This window comes from Falco rusticolus, chromosome Z, assembly GCF_015220075.1.
Source record: "Falco rusticolus isolate bFalRus1 chromosome Z, bFalRus1.pri, whole genome shotgun sequence".
NCBI lineage: Eukaryota > Metazoa > Chordata > Aves > Falconiformes > Falconidae > Falco > Falco rusticolus.
The window spans coordinates 75,227,468-75,242,191 of record NC_051210.1 but is presented as its reverse complement, the minus strand read 5'-3'; the positions used below and the strand labels follow the sequence as shown (position 1 = coordinate 75,242,191).

The window sequence follows — 14,724 nt, the reverse complement described above, 5'->3', positions numbered from 1 at the left end:
TAATTCTGTGAGCACCAGATTCAAGTCTGTAATACTTCTCCTTGCATGGCATAGCTAATCAAAAAAAAGTGACAACTGTAATTTGCTAGGTGATGCTGGGCACCTGATACACTGAAAGTAGAGTAGGATTTCATGCTCAGAAGAACTATGTTAAATGAAAGAATACTAAGATAATTAAAAGATAGAAAGCATGAGAGACAAACACCGACCCCTTGGTTCTTTTGCCTTAAGAATAAGACACCTGAGAGCAGGACACCCCCACCCAAGCCCGCACCTTGGCCTTTGTACTGAGTATGGGTACCCCATCTCCCTGCACCTGCCTCGAAAGCCCAGCCCAGAAGGGAAAGGAAAAAACACAAACGGAGCATGTAGGTGTAATGCCTGAAGGGGTTAATTCCCTTTTGCTCCTACAGGCTGAAGAGGAAAAGAACTTGAGGAAGCTATTGCTATAGAAGACTTCCTTTCCATGGCAAAGTTTACTGGCAGCTGCTTGAAGATACAACCAAGACTACATGTTACAGTGTGGGTATTGAAGTTTTATTTTTTAAAAAGAATACATCATTTTAGTACTGGAAATGTGTACAAAGTTACATATTTGAAGGAATTGAGACATTAAAGAAACAGGCTTTGCATGGGACTTACAAATTCTTTCACAACCAATACTGCTTGTTTCAAATACTCTGTAATAATATGGCATTGGGAAAGCCAGACATGCCCTGAGATGCCAGCACTGCTAGTACAGGAGGTGCCCGACCTCAGTCCCTCAGCTGTGAGTACCATGGATACCCCAGTAATTCTGCAGGGTAGAAAAGGAGATGCTCCAACAACAATGCCATAAATTAAGGCCACCCCAGGAAAATTCAACAGTATCTCAAAGCTGTCAGAGAATAGGCAGTTCCCATACATCTTTAAATTAACACATCCCAACCCTGGTATTTAGTAACAGCTTTAAGGAGTATATTTATATATAAATCTACCTTTTTTAAAAAAGCACTATTGTGAAATTTACATGAACACACACAACTTTAGCAACACCATGTTTCCAGTGGAACTTGCCTATTAGCTGCTCACTGTTTATATATAAAGCTGATTAATTAGAAAGGCTGCTACAGGGAGCCAAGCTTTCTTTCTAGGTTAGCCCCTGGCTAGAACAAGGATTTCCTATGTGTTATCTTCTAGGAGTTGACAATATTAAATTTGTGATTAGAACACCAGGGTGCAGTGCTTTGTAAACACTTCGTCTTAGTGCATCCTCACTCTGATGTTATTGATCAGCTGATTGATATGATGTTCTAGGAATTCATGGGAGATACAAGAAGCTTGGCCAATAAAAATCCTTTAGAGAAGTTTATTCCTTGTGCTACGTTAATAACTTGAGAGCAACATCAAGCATGAATTTGATCTACAGTAGAATCACAGGCAATTTTTTTCCACTACATAGGAATTTCCATTCCATGCTAGCAAAACAATGTAAGTTTTGCATGATCCCCACTTTATAATGTAAGTTTTGCATGATCCCCACTATACCGTGTAAGTTTTGCATGATCCCCACTATACAATGCTAAGTTTTGAATGATCCCCACTTTAAAGATGGGGACATAGGTCTGGAGGGAAGCAGTTTGCCAAACTCACAGGCAAGGTCAGCAACACAGCCCAAAATCTCTCCTGATTCCTCACCCGGCCCATGTTGGAGGTTTTGGACAGCAATGCCCATGTCTCTCCTGATTCCTACGGTCCTCAGCCCCCTTCTACTAGGGAAAGATTACTTGATACTGCATTTGGGGAAAGGCTCACAGGAAAATGCCTAAAGCAAATGCATCAGGGATATACACAACAACAAAAAAACAAAAAAAAAAAAAGAAAAAAGAAAAAAAAGAGGGCTACAATATCTCAAGACAGGAAGAAAACTCTTCCTGTTGTTCTTGAAGCTTTTTAACTCCTCCTTCCTCTTTGCCAACTGCAGTCCTGAGTAGTTAATGTCTGCCAGATCTTGGTGGCAGCTTCCTCAGGCCCTTTCCTTGTGCTTCACATTAGACAGCTTGACTGTTTCATGCTCAGAGGCAGGTGGAGAAGGCTCATCGTGACATCCAATCATCAGCTGATAGACTATCACTCCCGCAATGGCCCCAAGGAAAGGAGCAACCACTGGAACCCACCACCAGTGATTACCGGTCCTGGATAACAAAAAGAAAGTGCACAAGGTAAGAACTGCAGCCTAAGCATTAGGATATTTGTGTTGGATCTGGAACAATGCAAGACTGGGTCATCTCCAAACATCACCAGTGACTTGCAAAAAGACTACAGTATCTACATGTCCACAGCAATTTCCAAGGCAGATATTGCCCACCTACTCCAAGTTCAGGTGACAAGCAATTCAGAACAGCTACTTTCAGGACTTCCAAGACTGTCTCTCCACCTAGGAAGGAGAGAAGCTGTTGCAGTGCGTGAACTCTGCACCTTTGCTTCCCTCCCACTGCTTGCAGGAAAGCAGCCCTTGACAACATATAGCTTGTATTGCTCATGGCTCTCTTAATTGTATCCAGCCACAACAAAATTGAGTATAACAAACCCATTCCAGTTTCTACCACCAAAGAAATGATAGGCTCATGTTCAAGGTGCACCTGCACTTCTCCTGGATGCTCCTACATTTCCTCCTTGATAACGAAGTTAGATTGTTTGCTCTCACTGCTGGAAGCTGCCCAGCTTCTACAGTTTCTTAAGAAGTCAGAGCAGAGCAACAGTGTCTTTTAAAAAGACCTCCACCACCAACATTTACACAACCCAAAGATATTTCATGGGTGCTAAGACTCTTTGTAACACCAGAGATATTAAGAGTCCCAATAGGTGGGTTTTTTCTCTTGATGCACAAGGTTTTCATTGGCAAGCACTTACGAGAACACATCAGAGCCCCAGCCAGCGATGGCTGTGAAGAGACGAGGTCCAAAGTCCCTGGCAGGGTTGACAGCATAGCCTGAGTTGAAGCCCATGGAGGTTCCAATAACAAGGACAACGAAGCCAACTGTGAAAGCTTCCAGCCCCGTGGGGACAGGGTTGTTGTAGGGATCGACAATAGCCAAGACACAAACAATCAGGGAGGCGGTGCCAATGAACTGGGGAGGGAGGGAGAAGAAAAAGAAGAATTTAATCCAGATTAATCTTTTAACCAAAGTATGTAACTCCTCTGAAGTCCCATGCATTTAGGACTTAAAGCAGCTCTTCCAGTTTAGAGAATAGGTGATCCCATGGCATCATCAGACTACAGTAGACTGAGCACTCACAGTAGTGGGAGAGCAGAATATGTTTTTCCTGGCAGACCACAGGCTTGATCAATCCCACACATTTTTCCCTATCCACAGAAGAGCTTTGAATAACTGTTTGAGCCACCAGAAAAGCTGAAGACATCTTCCTGAACCTGCTTCCAACCTGCCACAGCTGGGTGGCCACTGTGCCTTTGATGATAACTTTAAGGAGGAGACTGTCACCTCCACCAGCAAACACCACCCCACTTCCAGTTGACCCCTGGGCTATGCAACAGCCACAGTAGTACAGTGGGAGTGAGGAAGACCCATCCCACCTCCTGCTATAGCTCTTCAGGGGCTGAAAACAAGTGGTGTCCTTTTCACTGGTGTCCTGGCCAGTGTTGTACCACTGGTTAAACCCCTTAACTTGAGCCTTCTTGCTGTAAGGGTCCTTTCTGGCTCTGCTCTTCCTATGGGCTAGTGAGATACCTGCGTCAGCTCTAAAAACTTTTCTGGATATCTTCTCTTTAAATTGCAATTCGTTTCCTAACTAAAGAAGAGGCCCCAAGCCACCCCAAAAGATTCCTCTTCAAATGCATCTTTATCCTACCAGCACCCTCTTACCTGGTCAAAGAATCCATTCACAATGTTCAGATGCTGAGAGGGGTAGGTGGCAAAGATACCAGCAGTGCCATTCTGTCCTGTTACATGGAGCTGGTTACCAGCAAAAGCCCAGATGGCATCTAGACGTGGGTGGTGAGGGAAGAAAAAAGCAAGATAGAGATGTCAGTCATTTTCCAACACGCATGAGAGAGAGGACCTTGCTCGGAAAATAACTAAAATGTAGGCATCAGAGAGCCATGAATATTGAGATAGAATTTCCTGAGCACCCCATTGCTATGTGTTGCAAAACCATTTGCTGTAGAACAAACACTCATTTGCAAAACTTAGGGTGTGATACACCACAGTGTTTTACCAGTCAGGGTCAGATGCAGATGGCCTTAGTCCTTGTTGCTATATATTTCTTGTTTGCCAGACACCAGAAAAGAGTTAGAGCCTAAAAGTAAACACTAAGGTGACTCCAAATCTCTCATAAAGGTACTCAAATGCCTCTAAATCAAAAGGTCATCCATGGTGAAGTCTGTGGGATTTTTAAACCAAGAAGGATAAAATGGCTCTGGAACAGTGCACAAATATAAAATCTCCATCACTAGTAGTGTTTCACTGGCTTTTCTGGAAGGTCTGTTTTAGTCCAGACAGTAGATACAAGAGGGGCCGTCCAATGATCACTACTCAAAGACAAAAAGATGCACACTGACACCGCTGGTTGACCTTCAGATTGATTGCAGGATATTTAAGCTGATCATCATAAGAACAGGAAAGCCCACCCAGAAACACAGTAAGGAAGTTTCTTGGATCTCTGCTCTGCAAGAAAATGCTTCTCTCCGATCTGCACACCAGCCTCCTTACAGCGAGTCACACAAGGTTTCTGCACACAAACACACAGGGTTTCTGCACTTACCGTAGTACAACCCAAAGACTATGCCAGCTCCGAGGAAAGCCCCCAGGGTTTGTGCTAGGGCATAAACTGGTAGCTTGATCCAGGGCTCCCGGGCCAAGAAGCACATGGCAAAAGTGACAGCTGGGTTCAGATGTCCACCTGCAGAGAGGGTGGTGGTTAGCATACTTCTACAGGCAGAATTTGGGTCCCAGAGAGGTTTCCATACCATTGCCACATAGGAAAAGTGCAGCCACCTAGGCCTACACAACACCCACAAATGAAATCCAGCCCACACAGAGCCACAACGTACCTGATACCTGTCCTGAGATCAAAATGCCAAGAGTTACAGCAAAGCCAAAGGCCAGGTTGACAGTCAGGAAACTTCCATGACTCCCTTTGCTGAGCACAATCTGTGCAACGGAGCCACAGCCGAACAGCTAGGAGGAGAAGAAGAAGGGATTTAATGCCTGAATGCCTGGAACTGCTCCACTTACACCTGCATGTACCCATGACTTAAAGCCTTCAAAGCTTCAGCCTTTGGTCAAAGTATCTAGGTGTTATCTCTAGGGACAACAGGGGAGGAGAAAGGACACAGGACAAGCCTGTGTCTCCTGGCAGGGGCAAACAAAAACAGGGCCAAAATCAAAAGCAACACTGCACCACAGGAGGCCGGAGATCTTTGTCCAACCATCTAATTTCAAGGTGGTAGGTGAGAAGAATCAGCCAGATGGCATCCTGGACAGAGGTATTCACAGTGCAATGATTCAGATGAGGGACCCGAGTACCTTGTTAAAAAAGGCTAATAATTGTTTGACACAGCAGCACATAGATTGGCAGGGGAAATTTTACTAATGCCTGGAAAAACAGACATGACTAAAGAAGCTCCTATTCAGCCTGACATTCATGGAGTCACCTTTAAGGTGGCAGTGGCTGACAGTGAGGGATTGGGGCTGCCTCCTTGAGCTGAGGTACCTGAAGGTGTCCTATCTGCAAGGTATACTCTCTGCTGTGGGCACTCTGAGCACAACCCACACTATCCCAAACAACCCATATCCTTCCTATGGCAAAACCATGTAAGAAAAGATCAGGGAAACACAGATTTGCAGCTCTGCAGCACCAACTTGACACAGACACCATCAAGAACAGTTTGTATACCAAAAAGCCTGCCACCAGCACGGCCAGGGGCTTGGCCTTCTGTCCAAGATCAGGGGTGTGCCAAGCACTCTGGGGGACAACAGATGTTTCTGTTGGGTGATAAAGGGTGTTTCCTGGTAGCTAAGGGAGGCATGTGCTTTTTGCTCAAAGACATTTTTTTGCAAACGGATGATCCTTCTCTTCCCAACCACATCCAAAAACCTTCCTAAGCTCACTTTTAACAACCCAGACCAGTTTCCCCTGGCAGTTCAGTTCATTAGTCATCCAACTGGAGACTTTCTGCCTTTCCAAGTCTTTCCACTACCCACCATGTAATTTAAGGAGTCCTAATCTTGATCATCTGTATGCTTGTATCTTCCACTGACTACACCTGAGGAGATTCTTGGTGTATACCAGGGATTATCACATCAGCAGGTACCGAGAGCGTCCTTAAACTAGGACAAGCATCATGACTTGTTCCTGTGATCCTCAAATCTAGGAAGCAAGGCTTGCCTTATTTCTTCTGACCACATTGCCATATCCACATACCCACCAAGATTTTTTGCTTCCATGAATTCCATCATCCCATAATTACTCAATTGCCACAGAGGCAGTATCTGTTCCTAGGGTATAAGCCACCAAATAGGCATTAAGACAGCAGGGGTAGCTGTGTCCAGCTCTCCTGCCAATACTGGACATGACATTGAGCAACACACAATCTGGATCGGGGCAAAGCCAAAACACACCTAACTCACCCCCTCCCATCCCCTTGGCAGCTTGAATTACTTAAGAAAGCAAACACCACACTCAGCCTGCTGGGATATGAGCAGCCAGGTAGGCTGCAGGCTGACTCACAAGGTGGACAGACTGTACGCAGGTGCCCCTTGACAAGAAGCCAGGTCCCCAACACAGGGCCTTGTGCAGAAAGAACAAAGGAACCTGTAGAGCTCGTTAGTTAACGAGGGGGACAGCCAGCACCGCTCTCTGCTGGGTGCAGTCAGAACAGTCCCTTCAAAGCCCTAACCCTGAGCTGCCCAGCTGGGAAACCATGGCAAAGACACCCAGGCAGAGGCGGAAAAGATGAGTCTTGTTTTTTGTGCAGCGAACAGAACCATTATTCCCATCTCTGCCTAAACCACTGAGGGAAGCATAGCTCCAACCGAGCAAATAAATACTGGCTAACAACCAGGGTGACACCAGCTCCTTCCCTTACCCCAAAAGGGCCCCAGCACATTTTAGACAGAGGTTTGGAGAGAGTACTTGGCCATGGTGTTTGCTTCTATAAGCCACGCAGCACATCAGGCTGACCAGGGAGGGGATGAGCCCACAAAAAGCTGCAAAGGGCATCTGAATTTGGCAGGGTTGATCCCAGGTTCCTCCCGGCGATGAAGGTATTTGTGTTGTTCACTCTGAAAGAACTGGCAGTTCTGCAAGTGGATGGTGGTTAGCTTGTTAGCCACATACCTCTGGAAACCACAGAGTAGTTTTCCCCCCTCCACCTCCCTGTTCACCCACAAGGGTCTTCACTTAGCCTGAAGGCATGCCAGGTCGGGCACTTCTCAAGAGGTTATCCCCCATCCTCCTCTCCCCTGTCCTACAACTGGCAATAGCTTTCCAGCTTTTCCTCAGGAGTCTATGGGCCGTGCAAAAACACCCTGGAGCCACTCCACAGGAGCGTTACAATTATTTATCAGATGAGCTCTGAGCACTATTTGGCTTAATTCAGCGTAACAGTAGAAAATTTGACCCTCAGCAGGTAAAAAGAGTAAGGTGACATTTAGGGACAGGTTGAACTTTGATATGCATGTGCACAATTCCACCCTGCATCAGTGGGGCCCACCAAGCATGAACATACATTCTCATGCATGACATTCATCCATGGTATTTGACTTTAAGGAACCAGTTCAAAACATACTGAGCCATGTTTTAATGGCAACTATTCTGATATTACACAGTTTTGTAGTGGTAGTGTATGTTACAATTTTCAATCACGCCATTTCCACTTCTGCTATTTGCTATTTTCCCAGGCTGTATGAGACAGGAGATCCTCAGCATCTTTTTTTTAAGTCTTCCTTTTCCTTGCAATGTTCACAGAGAAGTGTTCAGGTGCAGATAGCTTGAGTTGAAAGGCAAAGAAGGTCAAATAAAAGCAATTCAGCATTTATCTCAGTGTTTAAGTCCATACAATGGATGTAAAAAGTCCTTAGGAAATATTATGCCACTATGGTCAGCAGCAGTGGTACACACTCAAGGGGGAGACGACCCCTCTTTCTCTGGATTTTAATAACCTGCCTCTAACATCCTTTTTTCTCTGCTTTGTTCATTTTTTTTAAAAAAGCACTACTTGAAGAACATCCAAGCCAACAGAAACCCAGGTTAGCACCTCACATGGCAGTGGATGCAAAAACTGTTGTACTCCCATGACCCACTAGCCAACTTCAAAAGCAGTTTCAAAGTGCTAATAAAATGATTGCAAGAAAGCGTTATGCGATGTTTTAAAGCTACTTTCCTAGGAATTCAGGCCAATGCACCCATTAACCATGTTAATGGAAGCCTGCTCCTTAGTTTCATTTTATTGGCTCTAGCACAACTAATGGCTTTCCCTGCCAAGAGGGAGGCTTCTCACTCCTCATAAGTGGATCCAACTCCTTCCACTGCAAAAAAAAAAAAAAGCAAACTCCATGTTCTGCAGGATCTGTGAGCTGAACTGATTTAGGGATGGAGGGGCTGACAGACTCCAGCAGGGAGGAGTACCACCCTGTACAAGGGAGCAGACAGCCAAACACAGCAACAGCAAAACAAGGAAAAGGTAGCAGGTCACTGGGCGAAACATCATACTCGAAAAGCTTAAAATCCCTGTGTCCAGGGCATGTTTGGAGAATGGCCCTTTGGCTTTGTCACCCAAGGTATAAACACCCTGTCTCACGGGCTGGACACAAGAAAGCCACAGAGCCAGTCAAGGCTTGTAGGAATGGATCCTGGAGGACAAAAATAAGTTCAGAAAGCTGAAGGAGAAGCAAGGCCATCTGAGTTTATAGGCAGACCTTGTGAAAAGCAGCTCTGTACAGGAGCTCAGGGGGAAGGTAGTGCTCAGCACTCCCCTGCACCACAGCCAGGTTTCTTTCCTTTCTAGTCTCCTGTTCTTTGCTGATGCCTTTTCACGCCTTCAGGTGCAACACAAAAGTCCTGGATGCATTTTTTTTCCTCTTGGACTTCAACAGACTGATCTCTAAATCAAGACGGAAAAGTTTTGCTGGCATAGCCTAGAAGGAGTGTTATTACCTGAATTACAACTTCCATCTTCAGCCAGCAAACAAACCAGTGGTTAGGGAAGGAGCCTGCTGTAAGTCTACTGTAATCACCTCTGTGGATGGGAAGGGCTGTTCAGCTCTTGCTGGCCTCTGGTTAGTGGGGAAGGTGCCAGAAAGGCAGTCAAACCATAGAGAGATACTGACGGAAGATTTTATGCATTAGGCTCACAAAATAACACTTCTCTTCATATCGGAGTTAACTTAGAACTGTCCTACAGTCCCTTCAAGGGGGGAGAGAGGGTGGGAGAGGATGGAGGACTATCACTTTACAGCCAGTTCAAAACAGCCTCCCAACAGCTTCTCTGCAGCTCAAAGCAAGAAGGGGATAAAGGCACTAAGTCTCCCCCGTGGCCTCCTGCTGCCTTCCCCAAGGAACAGGAGGAAGCTGGGTAGATCTCAAGACAGATCCATCCACATTGCTGTTTCTGCTCAAGCAGCATGCAAATATCTTCCACAATTCCATGGCCTGTACAGCCAGAACAACCTTCACCAGCCACAAAGACAATGCTGGGAGCACTGTCGTTTTTACCTTTCCTCAAAGCATCTCTTGAGCAGCCAGACTGGTCATCATTTATAATTTACAAAGCAAGGAGAAACATTAGACCCCACACTCTGGCTTTTTGTCCAGCATGGTTGGAGCCAGCCTGGACAGAAGCAGTCTGACAGGGAAGGGCAGCAGCAGATGGTCTGTCATGTTACGGCTTTTTCTGTGCACTGCACGCTATCCCAGAGCCAGGCAGAGCTGCAGGACTAGAGAGATAAGAAAGTCTAACGAAAGTTGTGCCACAACATGCATCACATGCTACAACAATGCTGCACCGAGCTGGAGACATGAGCAGTGCTCAGCATGAGAAACTTGAGCAATGATCAGCAGAGTTGGGCATTTAAAGGTAAATTCACTATTTTAGCTTGTTCTCCTCCACACACACACACAAGCAAAAACACTTATTCTGATATTGCTGGTATCCCTCAGATCAGGACGCTTTAACTCTTGGAAAGATCTGTACTTCTGATGGAGTTTTGGTCACAGGGCTGGGCACTGCTGGGGAAAAGCCGCCTTCCCACCGAGGGCAAGTCTTAGTGCCTGAACTGCCCTGTCTGTAGGAAGGAGAAACCTCCTTGCTCCTGCACAGTGACAGCAAGGAGGGACAGTTTTGAGCAGTTAATGAAGAGCTTCAACCTCTCCTGGTAGAAGGGGTGAGGGGGAGCAGCAGCACTACCATTTCCCAAGCCTTCACACCCAGCAACACAGACCCTTTGCAGGGAAGGATCAGCATCATTCCACATGCTTACAGCCCCTTCTAAAGCCTAGCAAAGCATTAACAAAGAAAAGAAATTTTAAAAATTAAAAAAAAAGCATAAAAACACATTCTCCAAATGTGACAAGCTGGGTTCAAGAAAAACAGCACAAATCAAACTGTGGGACCTGCCATGCCACCCTGGACGGCTGCAGGATGAGCGGAGACATTAAGCTCTGTGCTGCCAGCAGTTAAATGAGGCTCCCTTTGCCTTGATCATCCTAACCACTTTGTTATTTTGGTTTCTGTGGTCTGTAACATACTCACACACTGAAAAGCTCCCACCTGGCCACAAAGTCAAGGCAGCCCTGGCTGAAAAGCAATTAGAGATAGTTTTGTTCTTTCTTTGTGCACCAACAGCAGTGAATCACAGTTTGTCCAACTTGGAAATCAATTATAAACAGCAAGTTACTTCTGCAAATGTAAAACCAAACAGAGCCACCTCTGATATTTACAGCCAGTAGAGCAAGGCAAACAGATCGAGCCTTTAAGGGAGGCACGGAGGCCTGCCACTGGAAATCTGGCTTTAGTGAGTTGCTACAGTAATAATATAAACAGCAAGTGACTTGGAAAATGCCTTCAGCATTTGCATTGCTTAACTATTGCCAGCAAGTGGTGCTTCTGACATAGGTATAAAGTTCAAACCTAAAGTGCCGCTTGGAAAGTGCGTTTTGTAGGGGGGAAAAAGTCATCTTAATTATCAAAGAAAAGGTAGAATCAACATTACTATCTTTGTAACAGTAAAAACACTACCCACAAACTAAAACCACTTTATGCAAGGTGCTGTACACAGCAAAAGCTGCTTGCAAGTAGAGAGCACCTCACCTTTGTGCTATCTGGGGCTTGGCTCCTTAGTTAGATTATTTTTCTCACCTTATCTTAAAAAAAAAAAAAAAGCACTATTTTGTTTTAACATTTATTGCCTTTACAACCTCCTTAAAAAAATAAGAAAAATAAAATCAAGCACTAATTCTTGAAGACAAAGAGACTTTGCAGGGGTCCGAAATAGCTTTGCTCTAGAAGACTTTGAGAGAGTTGCAGTCGTTATGCAAGTGAAACCAAGGAGGGGAGAAACTGATGTTGTGCCAATATCTATGGTAGGCCAAATTATACATTACGCATTGAAATTTAAAGTAAACTGCAGACTTTAAACATTCTCCCTCCCTTGGGGCTCAGGAAGTTGATTTCAGTGTGACAACAGCAAACATTAAAGCCATCCTTAATGCTGTTCTGTTCAGTCAACTCAGCCTCCCATGAACACAATTTCATGGATCCCAGGTCTTTCCTCAGGTATTTTATTGTCTGAGGCCCATAACAGATATTTACTGGGCTTAAACACAGCTAAAGGCATGCACACCCAGCTCAGCATGCTGGCAGAGTGGACAGCCAGCATTTTTGCAAGGTACAGAATAACAGTCTCTCTCCTGGGACCATCCAATTCAAACTACTACCCAGGCTATCTGAAAGGGGAAGAAAGTCATCTTCAAGACCCTACCTGTTTCAAGCAGGTGATATAATAAAAAGATGCAAAGGAATCTGGGTGGTACGGAGAAACAAAATAATTGTTTTAAATAAAAATAAATAAAAACTTTGAGTGTCATTTCACTAAGAAGAATAGACTGGGACAGTTCCAAGATGGAAAGGGATTGACTCCTAGCAGACCAATATTGCAAGTTTGGTGCTCTGGAACCCGTTTCCCTCTCTGTGCACCCTGTTTTTGCTTGCTGAAACTCCTGGACTATTCATCATGTTTGGGACTTTCCTGTTTCTCCAATCAGCCCACCCCATCTTCCCCCACATGGACACAGCACACCCGCAGCCCTCCCTCCACTGCAGAGTTGCTGCAGGAGATCCTAGGTGACCTTTACAAAACCTACAAGATGGGGTTGAGTGTGTCACAAAAACCAGCATATTCTTTGCCCCCAGATAGAAGCTCAGGAATTCCCGAATAAGGCGAGGGTTCTGCTTGCAGACTTACACACACTTTAAAACACAGCAGGTGTGGTGCTTCCAAGGACAAGGCATGTATTGTCCACTTTTGCCAACGCAGCATCCAGCCTGGATGATGAGTGACCATTACCAGCCTCATTTTGGAGGCTGCTTATGATTTTGGACCAAGCCCTTCCTCAGGGGCTGAGCACATCCCAACTCCTCTCTGCCCCAGACTGGCAAGACTGTAGGGAAAAGCAGTTATTATTGTGCCAACTAATACAGTCAGAAGAAAAAAAAAAATCACATTTTTGGATCATGAGCCCTTCTGAAAGCTCAGATCCACATGGCTAAAGGCTTGCCTTGTTTCTCAGCAATATCAGCTTGGCTAGCAGGAGACATTATTCTACCTTGCAAGTCTTACCTTGCTTCAGTCCTGAAACTAGCTGCAGCAATATCAGTGATTCACAGACAGCATCTTTCTACCTGTTAATCAATTTCTATCAGCTTCTACCCACCTTAATTCCAAATAACCCTTCCCTGAAGAATCAGCATGACTTGACAAATCACCAAAGCTGGGTCTCTCTGATAATAAACCCATTGCACTGTGTGAATCTGCTTTCTTTTAAGAGTAGTAGCATTCTACAGCATCTTAGCAGAGACCCCTATCCTCCCATATAAGACCCAGTAGCCCTTTCTTCCTCATAAAAAAAAAAAAGGCTTATTTATGAACGCATAAAATTTTGTGTCAGTCCTTTTGTGTTGTTCTCCAGGGGCACATGCAACTTCATTAAGTCTTCCTCCACTTTCAGCTCCTCCTAGCATTAGATTTCTCCCCAGACAGTTACAAAGAGGTGTAAACCCACAGTCACTCCACTGAAACCTATATGACTGCTCTGGATTTACACAGCTTCAGAGGAACTTCCACCTGCAGATATTCACTAAGAAAACACCAACTCATTTCTGCTGCTGTATCAACACACCAAACCTGAGGCGCATTGGGCATTCCCACATTTTCAGATGCAGATGCCAAAAGCCAAGTGCCCCTGTCCCAGTTTTGCTACAGTAGTATTTGTTCTCCACTCCTCACAAACTCTCCATCTGTTCACATCTGCCTTCGACTTCAAAGCAAGCTGGGGCTGTTCAAAATACCCGTGAACTAAGTTACTTATACGCATATCTACCCTGCTTTATCCCTTATATCCCATCCCTTTGGGCACTAAAACAGGAAGAAGAGTTTTGTTGCCATTCACCACTTAAAAACACATCAACTGGCAGCTCGGTGCTGCCAGATGCATGGCAAGTGCAAGCGCCCAGTCAGCTGCTGGCATGGACTGCTGCGCTGTCGTGCAGCCCCACTGATAAGACCCTGGGGAACCTGCAGACAACAGCAAAAAAACACTGCAACACTTTAAATTCTGGCAACTTCTTCTCCATAGGATGCACAAGGAAAACAAAGAGAGTAAGGACAACGCTTTCACTTCCCAGGGTGATAATACTTCAAGTATTTCAGTGCCAAGAAAATATTCCAGGGCAGAGAGAAAAGGAAGTTTTGCATAATCTCTAGCAAAACACTTGCTGCTTACACAGAGACATTTTACTCCCCACGCTTCAAAGATACACAAAAGCCCCCAAACACCCAACAAGCTCTGCAGAGCCCACCCTTTGCCAGCAACCCCAAAGCTCACCCTAAAGCAACTTGCATTATTTTTTTTCTTGTGGGTAGGGACTTCTTCTCTAGTCCCGTTGCAGCAGATTGCACCAGAGCTGGGCTCATACCCATGCTGCAAACTCTGGCAGCAGCACAACCCTTCCTCAGGACAATCTCCCCCCACACCCAGGGGTCAGAGAGCATCCCTGCACCACAGCACAGACTCACCACCAGGATCAGTGTCCCCAGGCACTCAGCCAGTGCTTGCCGCACTAATTTGTTTCTGATCCTCAGGTGTTCCTCAATAGTAGCAAGAACATCCTTTTGCCTCCCCATCACAGCAGAAGTGCCTTTCTAGTGGTGTCAGAGAGAAAGCAGCAGCTGACAAAGCCTCAGCAACGTTTCTTCCCCAGTACGGCTGCCTTTGCTTATAAATAAGTTTGGCGATGCCTGACACACCTCCTGGGTAACCACACCCCTTCCACCCTCTCTTCAAACCCAACTTTTTTTTTTTCCCTCCCTTTCAGCATGAGGCAGAGAGGGTGATTTTCTTCCTTTTCTTTATTGCTCTCATAGGTGAGCAAAAGATTCAGGAGTTTCAGAATGAGAATTAAATGTGGCAAAGATGTCCTGCTCAAACCCTTGCTGTTTTCATCACTTA

At 45.3% G+C, this 14,724-nt stretch overlaps 1 protein-coding gene across 2 annotated transcripts; it reads right to left on the bottom strand.

The window, feature by feature from the left end:
* Positions 1-515: 515 nt before the first annotated feature.
* AQP3 (aquaporin 3 (Gill blood group)) lies at positions 516-14,512 on the bottom strand. Of its 2 annotated transcripts, none has more exons than XM_037373586.1 (6): positions 14,292-14,512; positions 5,051-5,177; positions 4,762-4,899; positions 3,864-3,982; positions 2,893-3,110; positions 516-2,174 (listed from the first exon to the last, which is right to left on the bottom strand). In XM_037373586.1, exons 1-6 carry the CDS (start codon positions 14,397-14,399, stop codon positions 2,006-2,008), a joined length of 879 nt encoding a protein of 292 aa, XP_037229483.1. In that variant the 5' UTR covers positions 14,400-14,512; the 3' UTR covers positions 516-2,005. The 2 variants fall into 2 exon arrangements, with proteins under 2 accessions (XP_037229483.1, XP_037229484.1); XM_037373587.1 differs by lacking the exon at positions 14,292-14,512 and adding an exon at positions 7,088-7,277.
* Positions 14,513-14,724: the final 212 nt, after the last annotated feature.

Coding starts and splice junctions, on each gene's coding strand:
- AQP3 (XM_037373586.1), bottom strand. CDS start 14,399: ATGGGGAGGCAAAAGGATGTTCTTGCTACTATTGAGGAACACCTGAGG. Junction 4,900..5,050: donor GATCTCAGGACAGGTATCAG/GTACGTTGTGGC, acceptor CCCTCTCTGCAG/GTGGACATCTGAACCCAGCT. Junction 3,983..4,761: donor AGTCTTTGGGTTGTACTACG/GTAAGTGCAGAA, acceptor ACCCACGTCTAG/ATGCCATCTGGGCTTTTGCT.